This window comes from Ylistrum balloti, unplaced genomic scaffold (genome assembly GCF_031769215.1).
Source record: "Ylistrum balloti isolate Yb309-2 unplaced genomic scaffold, AGI_CSIRO_Ybal_v1 Utg370902, whole genome shotgun sequence".
NCBI lineage: Eukaryota > Metazoa > Mollusca > Bivalvia > Pectinida > Pectinidae > Ylistrum > Ylistrum balloti.
Window position 1 is genome coordinate 346,142 of NW_026782512.1, and position 18,806 is coordinate 364,947.

An 18,806-nucleotide genomic window follows, 5' to 3' on the forward strand; every position below is an offset into this window, starting at 1 on the left:
GGTTGCTAGTGGCAGCATTTGTGTTGCAGAGAAACATCTAGTTTTCAAGGAAAAGAAAAAAAACAAAACTTGGTATAGAGATTTTAATTTACAGATCCTGTGTTTAGTTTTGCAAACTCTTGACAAAAAGCTGTTGACTTCCTCCAAATGTAGAATCATCAGATGAGTTGGTAAAATCCCTATGATCATCTACTATAAAACACAATCCAGACAGTGTCATTCTTAAAATTTGCATCCCTTATGGAGGCAAGTCTAATTCAGCACTTGAACATGTCAGTCTATTTCACAAGCTTCAAGTTCTTGGTGATCTGTAAAATTAAAGTATATCATTACCTCTACATTGTCTATCCTATCACCCTTCTATGGGTTATTCTAGTAAAAATATCTACTTGACATCAGGGCTCCAAAATATATCACATCTATCCATGGTTCATTTTCATGATTATTGCATGGTGATCGTCCTAAACAAAATCTTTAGTCCTAGGATGGGATAGATGTTTTAATGAAATAACCCTAATAATATTGTGTGTTTAGCTACCTCACTTTATCTACCAGTAACTTGTAATTCACAGGAATAAAAACAGTTTGAAATAATGGTTGACTTTTATAGCTCCTATTCTTTAATGTGTTCAAGAATGAAACAAAACTTTGGAAAGATTCCTCGATAAAAAAGAAAACTAAAAGTCTGTTTCATGACAAAATATCTAAACTTCATAGCCAGTATTTAACATCTAGCTGTTTCATCATATTAAATCACATCCTGGTAATTTTTCCATTATCATAATAAAATGGTTACAACAAGGTTATAGGGTATTCAAATTGTTCTGATGACTATGAATTTAATACTGTATTGTACCTCCTCAAACTTGTGTATCTGCCTGATGAAGAAGTCTCCATAACGACGAGCTACTTTTGTGTCGGCGATGTGGATCATGTCCTGCAAGCAATAGAAACAAATATAAAAATTGCTGTTGATCAAGTTTCAGGGGAATGAGACATAATACTGCTGTTTTTAGTGTAAGGTACAGTAAAACTTGCATGTATCAAACACGCTGGAATCGAATATATCAGATGAGTCAAAATTTTTTATTCAGGCGCAATTTTTCTCCTTTTTTTTTAACTTATTAAACATGTATGATTCCATCTCTTCTAAATTCTACCAAATTTCCTGCAACTTTTTTTTCATTTTATGGTATATGCTCTTACACTGTGGTTCATTGATGTTGCAGTGGCATTCACATTTTCACAACCTAGCTCTGTGATATCGATGTTATTACAATGCACAATGTTCATGAGTACATATTTATTGAGTTTTCTTTCAAAAATTGTTGACGGGACTTCTTAGTCTTGAAGATAAAAATGTGAGTACAATATTCATATTCCTTTAGGTATCAATATGACTAATTTACATGCATGAAAGTTGACTTGTATCCACATGTGTGCTGCATTGATGACCATTTCACATTTATTGTTTTACAATTGTACTTGTAACTGTTTATTTAAATAAAGACATTGTTAGTGTATAAAAATATCATGTGTTTTTATATATATTCATTACTGTCGCACACATGAAAATGAGGTCAGTCTTTATAGCAGAATATCTCAGTTCATAAAAACATATTTCATTTGGCCCCATCAACTTAATGGTTTTTTACTGTATATTATACTACAACCAGACCAAAATTTCCTTCCAGCATTTATCAATCTCTCTGATACTAGGCTATTTCTAATCCCTTACATTATAATGCCTTCACAATGAATTTCTATCTCCCTGTCTCAATTCCTTTATATTGATTATCTCCCTTTCTCAATTCCTCTTATATTGGTTATCTCCCATTCTCAATCCTTCTTATATCAATTATCTTGAGTGTATTTGGTTAAAAGATGCTGTTATACTAAATACCAAAGGGTGAAATCTTTTTTGCAGCATACCTCATAGCAAAGTCAATGACATCATCAAACAAGTACACCCTATTAGCGAGTGCTTACCTTGTCAATGTAGAAATCCACTTCTGATGCGGATTGAAACTCGCCATCAAGTCCACTTGTTCCCTTTGTCCAAACCAAGTTCTTCATCTTGTGCTAAAATAAGATAACAAATAAATAAATAGTATCTCCTTATTCAAGTCTGAGTGGAAAGTAAAATTAGGGTTTGGTGTCACCAAATTTATTAAATTATCAAATCTTAAATTTTTACAAGAGTACCCTTAGTATCAACACTGTCTTAAAACACCAGTACACTGGCATCAAGTCCAGACACCAATGTTTACAGGAAGATAGTTTACAGATAGTGATATTGTCAGCTTCTAGCAACTAAACATGTACACTAGATATTGATTCCTTTCCTACTACTTCTGTGCAGGAGGTAGGTATATACCAATCAATATGATGTTTGAAGTGCTATGAGAGACAGCTTTGAACTAGTCATGACTAATTCATCAGTTTTTACAGAACTTGGCATCAATTTTAATCCACATGTCGAAGATCATTCCGTACCTTAAAGCACATCAAGTGAGTTCGGAGCTCATCCTCAGACTGAAAAGAAATAAAGAGAACTTTGCAAGTGAAACCAGATAAAGGTAACAAGTAGAATATCTGTAAACCCCTCCCCAATTTCCTGCACAATGTGGTAACCATTATGTTTACCAAAGTCATAAACATGTTTTTTTCCGTTATGCCACAGGTATATAAACTGCAGGGAGCAATAGGCTATTGTTAAACTTCTACCATGCCTTTTTGTAATTGCCTTGAAGTAACCGCAAAAATCAAGAAGATTCAATTGTGATTCATATTAAAAGGTATGATTAATTAAATCCGTGAGAGTGCTATTTTTATTGTATTTTTCAATCATCCTGTACACAATTACAAGTGACGGTTCTACACAATCTGTTTCAGTCACAAACATGCATTTTGTTCCATTTTTTTTCCCTCCACATATATACTGCACTGGTATATAAGCTGTGTGTCCGATCAATGAGGAAAAAAGTTGTGGCTTATAATTAAGAAAATATGGTAACTGGTTTGTAACTGCTAATCGTTTGAAAATTGGTGATAAAACCTATTGTAGAAGAGTAGCTCTCTTGTTGGAGAGGGTGAAGTCATGCATGGAAAAATATACTGGTGTTTCATGCTTTCTGTACTCGGTACTCACCATGTCCATGAAAACTGCTAGCTTTGTCAATGGTAGAGTGGTGTAAAGCTTCAGATAGCTGCAAAAAAAAACATAAATAGTTTCATAATTTAAGGACAAGATAACATTTATAAATTTTAAAATCTACCAATATGAAGGCTTTTTCAGTTATGCGATTTCCAAAAAAACTACTTTACGTTGAAAGGTAATGATTTTTGTAACGATCTACATCACTGAAATAATTCATCATAGTGAGGTAAAATATACATCATGATCTGTGATCAACAGATAAAGAATGTTCAACATAAGTTTTTCCTGGCTCTGAAATAGACAAAACTAGGTGTTTAATCCTAAACTCAGCTTCCACCAAAAGTTTCAGATAACACTTGTTACTTTTGATTAAGAAATAGCATCTCTGCTATTGCAAATTAGGTTTTGGACCGAGGCCTTTGGGCAAAATTGCATTAAATAAAGCACACACAAAAATGTTGTAATTTACACACAAAACGTAAGTGTCTACATTATGAACTCACCTGCGTATGGTAGGTAACACTATCTGTTGTCTCACTTCCTCAAGAAAAACTTTCAGCTGAAGCTGAAATGGCTCCTACAATTATAACATTCACTATTACATACAAGATACCACTGTATCATATACAATTAAATAATCAGTCACGTTGAAATTTGTACTTGTTTTAGACCAAAACGAATAAAACCACTTATTTGGTATCATATGAATTATAAAATCTGTTAAAAATTCTAACTTAAAAAAAAAAAAATTTCAGAAGATGCAAATGCAAATCAGTTTACAGTTTATTTCAAAGTTTTGATTTTACAATGTTGTTTACCTGTAAAACAAAAGCACTTTATCTTTGTAAATAACAGCCTGTAACATACCTTATGGTTGATGACTGCCATGGCATCATAGTTGGGTGGGACCGGCGACAGGAATTTTGGACAGGCAAAGGAAAAGTTTTGTTGGAACTCATCCTGGTCTCTGGAACATCAAAGGTTTCAATCAACAAACAAATCAGAGAGTGTATATGATACTGAAACAGAGTAGTCTTATAACCATAGCAACAGGAGTTTGGTTAATTTATATAACAAGCTATAGCAAAGCCCATTGATAAAGTACCTGAATAATTTTTCCATCCAAGAGTATTCATGTCAATCTGGACATCATCAACTTGATGCTATTAACCAATTTTCTTTTGCATACCTTACACTTCTGTGATCTAAACAATTTCTCAAGAGTTCATTGCAGGGATGATAAAAAAAATTATGATAGTATAGTATAGGCCCACAATAGTTAATTACTGAACTAAATGTGATGCAGAAATCACTGAAGTTAGAAGCAGTAACACACTAGTACATGTAATGAGTATGGAACAACATATCTGCCGTGGATACATTACCCTTTCTGCATTCGCAATGTTTTATCAGCAAATTTCTCCCTGAGCTGTGAGTGGACACTTTCATCAATACGCATTGGGTGGAGGACAAGGCAGATAGCCAACAGAGTATACATCTTATCATTCATCTTGGAGATCTGTGAAGAGTGACATAGATAGCTCTATCTGTGATATGTACCATAATAAAAATTTACAAATCCAAATAAAGAAATGTATCTGAAATCTCAAAAATCTAAATATTCAACATATTGACATGAAAATGTCCTTTATAAATTCTCTCAGACCAAATTGGGATAGAATCCAGGCATTTCTACCTAAGAAGAATAATTTTAAATAATTTGTCCTATTTCCCCTAATGGACCCCACTCCTCCTGCCCTACGGAGCCAAGATCCACCATTTATACAAAATGGATTCTTCTTTGCCCAAAACATGCTTCAAGCTAAATTGAGATAACATCCAGGTATTCCTACGGAAGAAGAAAGATTTTACAGAATTTTGCTCTATTTCCCCTATTGGGCTCTGCCAAAACCCAAAGTTTATTCAAAACCGATTTCCCTTCACCAAAGCATGCTTCAGACCAAATTTGGAGAATAACCTAAAATTCCTTTAGAACAAGATACTTTTAAAGAAACTGAAAGATTTTCCCCTATTGGGCACCATTCCTCTGGCCCCAAAGGGTTCAGACCCATCACTTATACAAAATTTGTTCCTCTTCACCTAAGGATGCTTATGACCAATCACTTCTTAGCCAATCAGAGAATGGCAAATAAGTTGGATCTTTACTTTCTTTTGTCTTCGCTTATTTGCCCTTTTGTCAGCCATTCATTTTTTTTCCAAATTGTTCTGAAAACTGAGCATGCAGAATGAGGGACCAGGAGGGACTGATGGATGAAATTTGAGAATAAGCAATAACAAACTTTAACTGTCAAAATCCTTGATGTCTGTCTGTTGTTTATTTCGTTTTTCTATTAAGTTACTAAATTGATCTTGAACAACCTGGGATTGAGAGGAGTGTACATTCTTACGAAAAATAGTAATAAACTTCAACTGGCAAAATGCAAGATAGATGCCTGTCAGCTATACTGATTTTCTAATCAGTCCTGAAATTGATCATACACAACTCGGGACAGAAGAATCATCCTGTACTTAAAAAATAGAGATAACAAACTGAAACAGTCAAAATCCAAGATGGCAGCCTGTCTGTTCAATTTGGCTCGATATATAATTTTATCTACTTCGCATACACCAATCTGTTATACCTGATCATAGAGCTGAGCCCTTGTCTGGAACATCTGTTTTGTCCTCTGGATGTATAGAAGGATGTTGGAGAAAGTACGAATGGCATCCTGGTAACGCCTCATCATCAAGTAAGCAAAACCAACATAGTAGAACGTAGTGATCTGGCAGGCTGGTACTCGAGAGTACATGTTCTGGAAAAGTAACAACTTCATAACAATTCACGAATGATGAGACATTTTTGAAACATTTTTAAAGACATCAGGAATTTCAACAAATCATGTACTGTACTGTATAATTGGTAATATTGATTTTGCCTTATTACACGTCCATAAACAGAGTACAAAATTAAATATCCAGTGAACATTTCTACACTGAATGAAAATTTGAGAAAATGTTGTTATACCTGTATCATTGATACCAGCTCATCAAACAAATATATGTATGAAATTTATTACCAGTGAACTAGCCCAAACCAGGACAACCGTAGATATTAGAAGTGCAAAATTAAACAACTATACATTAAACCAAAACATCAAATTATATTAAATATTAAAGAAAAACTATAAAGCACTATTTCCACTTCATTACTGCCACGTATAGCTACAGCACACATGTATTTTGTAAGTCAATCAGTATCTACAAATAACTGTTATTCATACTTAGTAAAAAAAAAAAGAAACAATTTTGTACACTTTGCAGTCAAGAAATAGACTCTTCACAAAGGAATGGGATCAATCAATGAGAATCAATTCTAAATCACTACGAGCTGAATACCTTCTTGTTAAAGTCGATACACTCTAGACACTTGAGAGCCTGGTAGTAGTCTCCTAGGAGAGAATGAAGCCTCAGAAGCCCAATAAGGCTGAAGTATCCCAACATTTTGTACAGAGAGTGTTGTCCAAACTCCCCTGCCACGCTGTCAGGATCACCTGCAAATGAAAAACAGATTCACCTTAATACCATGAGTCAGGACAAACATGAGATACAAGGCATGGTGTTAGCCCTGTAATATCAGTTTCCTGTAATTAGTCCCTTCCCTGATTTTGAATCAGATATGTGCCAGCTCATGGAGGAATTATGGAAGATATGTAATAGAATCCTGAAATATATGCCTATGTTACATCACATTAAATCATAAAGCAAGGCATGGATCCTTTTTCTTGCAGTAATTATATATTTTAATCATTTCCCTAAATTAAGTATTGAAGGGCAGATATGATACATGCTTCACAGAAAACAGTGACAACTGTACACTATTACAATAGAATGACCTACCTCCACTGGTATAGACCTCCAGCTGCCTGTTGATGCTCGACTTCTCAACCAATGAATGCAGAACATTCAGCACACTGTGTACATTCCATATCTAAACAACAAACATCATCCTTAATTGATAATAATAGGTATGAAGACTGAGTATGAAAATACTAAGTAAAAGGCAAAGAAGATGGAAGTAATGTTTGTATGTTCTTAATATGGACATGTGACATTAAAAAAAACCTTTCCATTATATTTTCAAAATTGTTCTGTATATAAGTATATGGTTTAAATATAATTTATTTTTCATAGAAAATATGATAACAGCTGATAAGCTTGTTTCCTAAATCTGATTTGAATGTATCATTTTTTTATGTTGTTTATAATTGTTTAAATATATAGTTATTGAAAAAAATGACATCATGTTTTGCATTAGGATATCACAAATCAAGTGACTGTCAAAAATGAAAAGAATTTTCCAACTTTGAAAGAAAATGCTGACACTAATCAATGGATCATGATATTAACCTGACTTAACCGTTCAGTAACCAAGTAAAATAAGTGATATATACCTTGGGGTTCGCTCTGAGATAGGCGATTTCTTCCTCTGATTTTTTAGTGACTTTACAGCGGTAGATGCTGAAACACTGAAACTGGATCGACAAAGAAACAAGTTTAATACAATAGTAAAATACTGTAATTACCTAAACATCCTGATTTAAAGAACTATCTATCAAATTATTTATCAGAAAAAGTCATCCACAAATAAGATTACATCCTTATTTAATTCATTTACCAATCGGTGAGACAGGTTTCCCTACTACTATGCCACTGTTATCTATTAAAACAAGTTGCACTGGAAATGCTGTAAGTGTTTTTTGCTGATGTTAAGCCATATCCGCTTTCATCACAGTGATTTAATTGGTAGTTGAAATCTCAATTCATTTTCATTTTTATGGACTCAGACCTTTATTGAAACAAGCTGAGCTCCTTTGGAACAGAGATTTTTACAGCCAAGATTTATTTAAATCTAACCAACATTCAGGTAAAGAGATGTTGGAGGAAAAGGCTGCTGGAAAGACACTGGATTACATCTATACTTAGTAAATAATCGCTATTGTACAACTATGTACAGGACATCAAATATTGATCAAATCCTTAGCAGTTACAGCTTTCTTTTGATGGATTAACTATCAGGAGCATCACATTCTTTTAATAGTTATGACAGTTGTGGAAACCATTGATAAAAATTTGAAATTGTTACATTATTTCCCTCGAATACTAGGAAAAACAAGAAAGTAAGACAATCTATTGAGGTATAGATGTACAAACCTGGTAGATGAACTCATCAATGATATCCCACAACCACTGGTTAGGTAACTCCAACGGGACCGGGCCTTCTGCGTCTATTGTGAGAGTTAAAATAACACAGGTACTTGGTGAATTATAATATAAGTATAAAGTAAATGTGTACACAGACATGAGAAGATATTTTAACCAAATCAAGGGGGTTTTCAGACATTTAGTTTTAAAGCTTTGTTTGTTATCCTTGGTTATTAAGACTTGAGTTGAGGTTGTGACACAATCCTTTAAAATATATTTTGTGTGATACATTACAGCTGCCATTTCTTGTCATTACACTTAATTAAAATGAGTAACTAAGACTTCTTACCAAATTCCTTTCATGACTACTATTAGCAATTAATTAACTGCAACAGCTTTTCAAAAATATTTATCATTCAAGTTTTATATTCAACATACTTATTGATACCTATGTAGACAAACCTACCCAATAGAGCACTAAGTTTATACCCACTATATCTGTTCTTGCAAAACATTTTAAACAAGCAATTGAAAACTGGTAAAAGGAAAATATTCATCAAACTGAAAATGCTATTCATTACATAGTAGTTGTGACGAGTAAATATGTTACACACTTATTAAGGAAATCACTTGTTAATATGGCAGCAATTTTACAAAGATGTAATGAAATGTTGTACAACATACTTGTAAATTAATAAATAAACGAAAGAAATCCAAGATTCCGTTGTGATTTAATCTTGGACTCCTGTTTTTCCTGTGGGACTTGACAACACAGTATAAACCCTATTTATCTCCCAGGAATCGGACTACTTTTAAGAATACATATTTGTAAATTAATAAATGAATGAAAGAAATCTTAGATTCCGTTGTGATTTAATCTTGGACTCCTGTTTTTCCTGTGGGACTTGACAATGCAGTATAAACCCTATTTATCTCCCGGGAATTGGACTACTTTTAAGAATGCATTAATCTCTCGGCATTGAAATAATTCCAGAACCCAAGTTTTATCTCTTAGTAATGAGACTAGGTTTTAAAAACACACTGGTCTCTTAATGATGAACCTTGTCCATGTTTTGAAAAAAAAACTTTGTGTTAAACAAATTGGCAGGTATTTTTGAAGAATTCAAATATTACATAAAACCAGAGAAATATTGATACAATTTGTGGCCTCATACTTACTCAAGATGTAGTTAAATAAATTACAGTAGTTGTAGTAGGATTCAAATCTTTGTTCCAAGGAAGGTCCATTCTACAACAAATTGGAGAAATAATCAATTAAATAAATGCTCATTTTTTTGTTCAGTCATACTGATGTTGCTTCTAGAGGACTCGGTGAGTGATGATAAACAAACATACTGACAATATTGTGAATTTGAAAATATGAAATTGAACTGAGATATCTAAGTACAGGGTAATGGTCTTTTATGCAGGCAGTGACATCATATGTTAAGTCATCAGGTAGATGTCAGGTTGAAATGTTTCACGACATGCATAAAATGAGGTGCTGAAAATTTCATCTGAACATGATTAAACTGGAATAAGATAATCAGATTTGGTATTGTTTTGGCATGTTATGGTTACATGTAATTTGTTTGTATATTTTCTTATAGATGTTGCAGATATCTATAATGTCATTAACTATGACATGCCTGCCAATGGAGAATCTTATGTTCATCGAATAGGGAGGACAGCAAGAGGGGGCCGAAAAGGAAGAGCTTTTTCTTTAGTAACAAAAAATGATATAGGTGTTGTGAAATCTCTAGTACAGATGTATAACAGGCACCAAAAGAAAGTACCAGATGAGTTAGCACAAATGGTGTTTTCAGGTAATTTGGATGTTGATGAAATTTTCATTAATAATTTTTCAGATGATGGGCCATTTAGATTTGCTTTTGTCCTTCCCTCTGTGAACGACTCAGTTTATCACTATTTTGCCAAGTGATGGATAGATCACTCGCAAAATTTCCCATTGGTCCCAGATTTACATTGATTATTTTGGACTATCCTTTTTATTTTTACTTGTATATTTTTATCAATTTCTCTGAACTAGAACTAGATGGATTGTTCTAAATTTCCACACGTTCTTTCCCCCATGGTCCCAAGAGCAGTATCTGGTTTTTTGGAACACTTAAAAAAAAGTTGGCAATTTTTTTTTTGTGACAGTTCAACTTCGCTAATTTCTTGCTATTTATTTTGATAATTACTGGATAGATCATTGTAAAATTTCATAAGTACATTCCACTTGGTCTCTTAAATGTGCATTGTCCATTTTTGGGCTGATTACAATAACAAAATGACTGATAGATAGCTGTCTTGTATTTGGACAATTTTATTTGTGATTGCTGGAGAAAAACTGTGCCCTACTGGCCTTAAAAGCAAAAAAAAAAAAAAAAAAAAAGAGAAAAGAAGGGAACAGGTCCAACTAATAATGATGGTGGGTACCAAGATCCTTTAAAATCTTTTTTAAAATTGCTAAACTACAACAGACAGTGTTATCAGTGTGGTTCAGTTGAAAATTAAGCCTTCAGTCTTTTAAATTATAAAAAACAGTATGCATATATTAGTTCTGTTCTCATTGCCCTGATGCTGGGACTGATGAACAGGTTCTAAAACTGTTCAAAGATCTGAAAACTGTTAAAGCCCATCTGCCTCTTAGGTTTAATTTTTTTTTTATATTTTCTGAGTAAATTACACATAACAAATGAACATTTTCATACTTACTCCTGAAGTCAATATAAATTCCACTGGTGTCAGTTCTGCAAAATTATTTTTGAAGATCTTTCTTATTATTTTTACAGATCGCAGACACAGTTCAAAGAGAGGCATAAGGTTTGATAGAGTAGACCCATTGTGGAGAGAATAGACATTGATACCGGAAAACTACAATGTATTACAAGAAAACAGAAGGAACATGATGTGTCTCTGAGTTTCGTTTGTTGCTTGAGAAAGATTGTTGTCGTGATTTTAGGACGATCAAATACTTGATTGTGGTAGTCTTGATTGCATTGTAACTAGCAGCCAGTCAAAGACCAAACAATTAACAGACGTTTTTCCTTGCTTCTTCATTGATGGTGTATCATTGTTATTGTTGAGTCATCAGAGGTGTTTATCAATGGAATGGAAGTTGATCTGGTGATACAAGGCTGTACTTGGCAAACATTTGAGGAATGTATTATGAATATGTTGATAATTTACAGTCCAACACCTTGTATATTTATTTCATGTGCTTGTCATAAAAATCACAAATATTACAAAATGTTTTTCTCTAAATATCTATTTCTTAATGAAATAAAATTATCACACTGGACATGAAATTGTGCTGGTGGAGAGAAGACGAACCAAGGGCTCATGATGGTGACTCCATTAGGCATTTTGGGGACCATAAAGAGCTTAATAAGGAGACACTATACAGCAACCTGGGGGATAAAAAGTGCTCATGGTGACACCATATGACATTAATTGGACATGAGAGCTCAATATGAGGACACCTTGTCATACTCAAGGGACAAGACCTCATTATCACACTATCACCAGATGGTACTTTTGGGGCAATATTGTACATAATGTGATGTGTTGCATATTAGTGAGAATGGAAGCTCTTAAATCACAAACTGTGAGAAAATACTGCCAGTTTCTTATTATTACGAGTAGAAGAAAATGTTTTACAATAAAGTAGAAAATGTTTTAATAGTAACATTAAGTGTTTCATTAAAATTTTGCCAGTGAAAAAAGGAATGTATCATTTCGATAAAAATGTGTCATCACAGCAGTGGTGATCTAAACCTTACATCATTACTAGCAATGACATAACTTTTGATCATATGACTTTCATTGTTATAATGAATCAGAGCAGTGCTTTCTAGTCACTACATTGAAATTCTCTAATTTTTCTCTATGGATGCAAATGAGGTGAAGATTTAGTGGCTTGTTTTTCATGGTAACTTTTTTATGTGCTTTTCAAGTTTTGTCTAATTTGATATTTAACAGTTTTGTAAGCAGTTATTAACAGAAAATGGAATAAAATGTTGAAATACACATAGAGCAACCAATTAAAAAAAATCTAACTATGATTTATTTTATCTATTTGTTTTTCCTTTTAAAAGTATAATGAAAGAGAACTCAGTACCGAGAGGAAACCATTAAATGACCACTATATCCACACATTTTACTAAATGTATAGGTTTCCTGTCTGTTATTTAGTATTTATATATCTATAGATGATGTGGTAATGGATCACAAGCTTTACTAAAACATGTCCTCATCTACATAATGTACATTCCAACTTTGATCCTTTCATGAGTTGACCTATACTGAACTATTTATTTTATTTTGTCAAAAGCAGTTTATTTGATCTTTTCTTAAGGCAAAATGTTACTTGATGGTTCAGACATCATGGATAGAAGGAAATCAAATGCTCAGAAGGTTGCATTTCAATTAGCAGATTTCTTTTTTTTCTGTTATCATATTTCTGAGTGCAAGATAATACTCCTACAAACCACAATAAAATCATTAATGTTATTGTGAGGTCACATTTTCAACTGTATTGACATGTATTTGGTGTGTTGGCAAGGGAGAACTTTCGTCACTAGTAGTGAACTTGAGAATTTTTACCATTGACTATGATGGACCTGGATACATCCTGGTCCAGTGGACATTGAAGTGAATGATACATCAGGTCATTAAATCAGGCATAGTAACTCATTATTGGATGGGTGTGATAACTTCATTATGACATGTTAAAGAGTGTAATATTCTGTTTATCATACAAAAGCAAATGTTTTAGGATCTTGTATAAAGCATACATATATTGTTTTCTATTGCTAAGACAATAGCAAGCCATTTATCGAAGATGTCAAAATACCATACCTAGTTCTTACTCATGTGTTACAGTATATATTGGTATAGAAGTAGAGGCTTCTTATGTGTAAAATAAAAAAAATTTGCACAATCATGTTGAATGAATAAAATTTTATAAAGGTAAATGCATAAATTTTGCATCAATATAGAATTTTGGAAGAGTTATTTTTAATGTATATGAAAGAATTTATGAAACAAGTCATAGAATTTTTCATTTTGGAGTCAAGGGTAACAAAAATTAAAACTTTTGAGACCCATTTAATTTTAAGATACTTCACATGTCAGAAAAGTAACATTTTGACAGGTTTTAATGTAAAAATGTGGGGGGCAAAAGCAAATGGGTTTTGTTATGCCATTTTCAATTAGGGGATAGTATGCTTGTTTTTATGCACATACTGGAGATCAGAAATTGCCTAGAGTATCTGTCTAAATTGTTGTTTATGTTGCTTCTGGGTGTATATACCTGAAATTCGTCATGTCTATCTCTGAATGGTAAAGGTAATTGTTCACTAAAGTAGATCAATAAAAAAAACTGACATCGTGGAGAGGAATCAACAAGAGATCATGACAGGAGATTCATGCACATTTGTGTGATTGTTTCAGAGATTGGGTCCAGATGACCTATAGTCATCATGCTTCGTCCGTCGTCGTCCGCCGTGCGCCGTGCGCCGTCCGCCGTGCGCCGTGCGCCGTCCGTAAACTTTTCATTCAAACGACTTCTTCTCAAATACTAGAAGGTCTAGGGGGCTAATACTTGGCACAGAGGATACTGGCATGGAGCTCTACCAAGTTTGTTCAAATGAATGACCTTGACCCACTTTAAAGGTCACAGGGGTCAAATATGTTAAAATCTTTAAACAACTTCTTCTCATTAACCAAAAGGCTCAGAGTGTAGATATTGGGCCTGTGACATGCTGGGATGAAGGACTACCAAGTTTGTTCAAATGAATGACCTTGAACCACTTTAAAGGTCACAGGGGTCAAATATGTTAAAATCTTTAAACAACTTCTTCTCATTAACCAAAAGGCTCAGAGTGTAGATATTGGGCCTGTGACATGCTGGGATGAAGGACTACCAAGTTTGTTCAAATGAATGACCTTGAACCACTTTAAAGGTCACAGGGGTCAAATATGTTAAAATCTTTAAACAACTTCTTCTCAATAACCAAAAGGCTCAGATTGCTGATATTGTGCCTGTGGCATGCTGGGATGAAGGGCTATCAAGTTTGTTTAAATGAATGACCTTGAACAACTTTCAAGGTCACAGGGGTCAAATATGTCAAAATCTTTAAATAACTTCTTCTCAAATACTAGAAGGCCTAGGGGGCTAATACGTGGCCCATAGCATGCTGGCATGGAGCCCTACAAAGTTTGTTCAAATGAATGACCTTGGCCCACTTTCAAGGTCACAGGGGTCAAATATGTTAAAATATACAAAGGACTTCATCTCAATAAGCAAAAGTCTATGAGTGCCGATATTGGGTCTGTAGCATGCTGGGAGGAAAGGCTACCAAGTTTATTTAAATGAATGACCTTGAACAACTTTCAAGGTCGCAGGGGTCAAATATGTCAAAATCTTTAAATAACTTCTTCTCAAATACTAGAAGGCCTAGGGGGCTAATACTTGGCCCATAGCATGCTGGCATGGAGCCCTACAAAGTTTGTTCAAATGAATGACCTTGGCCCACTTTCAAGGTCACAGGGGTCAAATATGTTAAAATATACAAAGGACTTCATCTCAATAAGCAAAAGTCTATGAGTGCCGATATTGGGTCTGTAGCATGCTGGGAGGAAAGGCTACCAAGTTTATTCAAATGAATAACCTCAACCCACTTTCAAGGTCACAGGGGTCAAATATGTTAAAATCTTTAAACAACTTCTTCTCAATAACCAAAAGGCTCAGATTGCTGATATTGTGCCTGTGGCATGCTGGGATGAAGGGCTATCAAGTTTGTTTAAATGAATGACCTTGAACAACTTTCAAGGTCACAGGGATCAAATATGTCAAAATCTTTAAATAACTTCTTCTCAAATACTAGAAGGCCTAGGGGGCTAATACTTGGCCCATAGCATGCTGGCATGGAGCCCTACAAAGTTTGTTCAAATGAATGACCTTGGCCCACTTTCAAGGTCACAGGGGTCAAATATGTTAAAATATACAAAGGACTTCATCTCAATAAGCAAAAGTCTATGAGTGCCGATATTGGGTCTGTAGCATGCTGGGAGGAAAGGCTACCAAGTTTATTCAAATGAATGACCTCAACCCACTTTCAAGGTCACAGGGGTCAAATATGTTAAAATATACAAACGACTTCTTCTCAACAAGCAAAAGTCCATGAGTGCTGATATTGGGCCTGTAAGATGCTTGGAGGAGAGGCTACCAAGTTTGTTCAAATGAATGACCTCAACCCACTTTTTAGGTTTGGCTTGCTTTTTGTCAGATGACCGTTAAGGCCCATGGGCCTCTTGTTGTATCATTCACGCTATCATTATCCAGTAAAGGTAGTAGGAGACAATACCATGTACCATGATTTTATTTAGTTGTGATGTTAGTTGATCCCTGGATTGACAATATCGCTTACTGTCCTCTGTAACAATTACAATGCATCATCTTTACTGAAATTCTGATATTTCTCTGGCAGATAAAAGTCAATAGGAACATGAAACAAAGAATTTCTCAACTTTACATTTTTATGACACATTTAAGCATGTCGTAATAATTTTTTCCATTGTTAAAGTCGATCATCTGCCTAAATTGAGTGGCATCCATATTTGGGCTAACGTCAGAATATGGGGCATATAGGGAGTTGTATCATGAAAATTATCAAGTGAAAAGTTATGTTACATAACCATTATTTTAGAATTCTTAATGAAATGTCAATGTCCATATGAAATCACAATTGACTGGCTGGCACAATCAATGAAAAACACAAGTGGCATACACGCAAAAATATTACTTGAAAGAATTCACTGGATAACAAGCTGATGTGATGAAAAATTATAGAAAAAATCTCTTCAAATATTGTGTCACTTACAGATTTAATTTGAAAGTGGTCCTTCTTGCCGACTAGCATTTTCATGGAAGTACCAACTTCATATTGCAATAATACGGAAATCATCTTAAGCTCTGATGATTTTATTTCGTTGTTATAAATTTATGTTTTGTACATAAAATTTTAGATCACCTTATGGTGACCTATTGGAATCACCTTTGTTTGGTATTATACGTAAACAATTTTATTATTTTCTTCTTCTTCCCAAAAAATCCTTAACTGATTTCAATGAAATTTTGTAGAAACCTTCCCTGGCATAAGATGAACCAAATATAATGAAATATACCATCTCCACCCCACAGGGGTCTGAGGGGTGGAGCCAAACAGGTCAAATTGACTCAAATTCCAAAAATCTTTTAATGACCAGATATGATGGAATCAAATTCTCTTTATGGATGGAAGCATCTTAGGGTGAATTTCATGGCCCTAGGGTCTCACATTTCCCTGTGGGGAGGGGGTAAACTATACTATAGTTTATATAGGAAAAATTTATTTTTGAGCATAATTTGTTTAATTTCCATTGGAAATAGTGTACTTTAAACTTGGTTAGAACTATGAGTGAAGCATGACGGCTTGATAGTATGCCCATATCGATCCTGGCTGACCTCCAGGGCTGATGTGTGGAGGCAAAAGGGGTCAAATTGATTTGGATTTCAAAAATCTTCATTTTAACACTGAATATGATCAAATCAAATGTTCTTCATGGATGAAAGTGTCTTATGGTGCTTCATCAAAATTGTGAATTTCATGATTCCAGGGTCTGGCATTTCCTGGTGTGGAGGTGGTAAACTTTACTATAGTTTATGTAGGCAAATAAGGTTTTTGAACATAATTTAATTTCCATTGGAAACATTTCAAACTTGGTTAGAATTATGAGTGAGGGATGACGGCTAGATTGTATGCATATATTGATCCTGACTTACCCCCAGGGGCTGATGTAGGGCCAAAAGGTCAGATTTACCGAAATTTTTAAAATCTTCTTCTCAACGCCAAGGCAAGATAGAATCTAATGCTCTTCATAGACGGAAACATCTTAAGGTGCTTTAATTACCAAAATGGGTCTCTCATTTCCTGGGGAGGAGGTTAACTATTTTAATTTGATAGAAAAATTGCATTTTTGAGCATAATGTTACTTATTTCCCATTGGAAATTTTGATGGTATGCATGTATTGACACTGGTTTACTCTCATCAATGTCTCAGTTTCTTTTTCATGAATCAAAGCTACTTAACCCTAAACCTTTATATTCAATATTGCTTATCTTGGGTGACCGTCACTACCACAAGCCTCTTTTTAATTTCTGTGATATTGACTGGTTGTATAGACACTATCAAAGCCATTAAACATATTGTGACAGTTTTTTTTTTTAAACTTCTGAACTTTCTTTTAGTCTGTGATGGTACATATACATATATAAATGTACATTTGTATGCATTATTGTCTAGTTGTGTATGATTTTGAATTGAGATAAGGAATAATGATTTACACAATAGAGTTCAAACAACAGAATTAAAATTCTATTGTTGTATTTAAGTTTGCTGAAAATAGGGTTGCCTCTGACCATACATGACCTTCTTCGAGTCTGAAGTATTGCAGGTAAGGCTGATAACAATTAGCTGGGTTAGTCTGAAACTCACCAGCAGACAGACAGAAGCAAGATGGACTGGCAGTTGTGTAGCCAGGTCTTGACGTTACATAAGAAACTGAGGCCTAGAATGACTGGCAGCTGTATAGCCATATTGTACAAGATATTGACAGTCATACTTGGTGCAAGACAGAGGATGACTGGTTTAGAAAGGGGTTAAAAGAAATACACTTCCCTGTCCCTGTTCAACGTCTTTGCCTTAAAACATGCGGACGACCTGTCAAACTGAGGTGAACTTTGTATTTTCTCATCCAATGTTGGATCTTGGAAAACACATGTGCAATCATCTGTGCCATAAGTCTGTCCACTTGGTTCTGAAGTTGGGTTCATGACCTTTTTAGGAGTATTATGCAATAATCTGACACTGCCCATGCAGCCAGTGTGTGGTCGACCTGGTGTTGGGTGAATTACATTTGGCCCATAGGAGAGCTAGGCATTGATTGATTGTAGATTAATAAATGGTGAGTTTGAATGCCCCCCAAATAAATACAGGTTCTCTTGTATCAGTTATTGTTCAGTTCTGACTGTGAACTGAAGAACTTGTGTAATAAAGAATGATGGATGTGAATGACATTGAGTTTTTTTTATATTTTAAAGGTCATAATTTTCATCCCTTTTGTAAGCACTGGCAAAATCTTAACTAGTGTAATTAATTAATTTTGAGTTACCCAGTATGTCTAGTGTTGCCTCTGGTGATCATTTCTGACATAATTTTGTTCCCAATCAATTACTATGATGATGGTTAGAGATATCGAACTCATATAATGGGAGCAAGATTGTATAAATAAAAAAATGTTAATTTTTTATTTGGTCGGTGATATTGAATTGAAATTTGTATGTAGTAGTATTTTTCAACCATGTCAGTCATAATATACTATATGTAATGGTGG

At 34.2% G+C, this 18,806-nt stretch overlaps 1 protein-coding gene and 1 long non-coding RNA gene across 2 annotated transcripts; one reads left to right on the forward strand and one right to left on the reverse strand.

Moving 5' to 3' along the window:
- Positions 1-69: 69 nt before the first annotated feature.
- LOC132559380 (eukaryotic translation initiation factor 3 subunit L-like) lies at positions 70-9,611 on the reverse strand (the record flags this gene model as incomplete). The annotated part of the gene is made up of 14 exons (XM_060223988.1): positions 70-308; positions 857-937; positions 1,990-2,082; positions 2,497-2,535; positions 3,152-3,209; positions 3,664-3,737; positions 4,028-4,127; positions 4,546-4,679; positions 5,803-5,973; positions 6,557-6,711; positions 7,058-7,148; positions 7,612-7,692; positions 8,372-8,445; positions 9,542-9,611. Coding segments are annotated over 14 exons (1,251 nt in total), but the record flags the coding sequence as incomplete, so codon positions are not given.
- Positions 9,612-9,668: 57 nt separating this feature from the next.
- LOC132559391 (uncharacterized) lies at positions 9,669-12,050 on the forward strand. The gene is made up of 3 exons (XR_009554624.1): positions 9,669-9,694; positions 9,973-10,188; positions 11,161-12,050. It is a non-coding gene; the product is annotated as an uncharacterized LOC132559391 (long non-coding RNA).
- Positions 12,051-18,806: the final 6,756 nt, after the last annotated feature.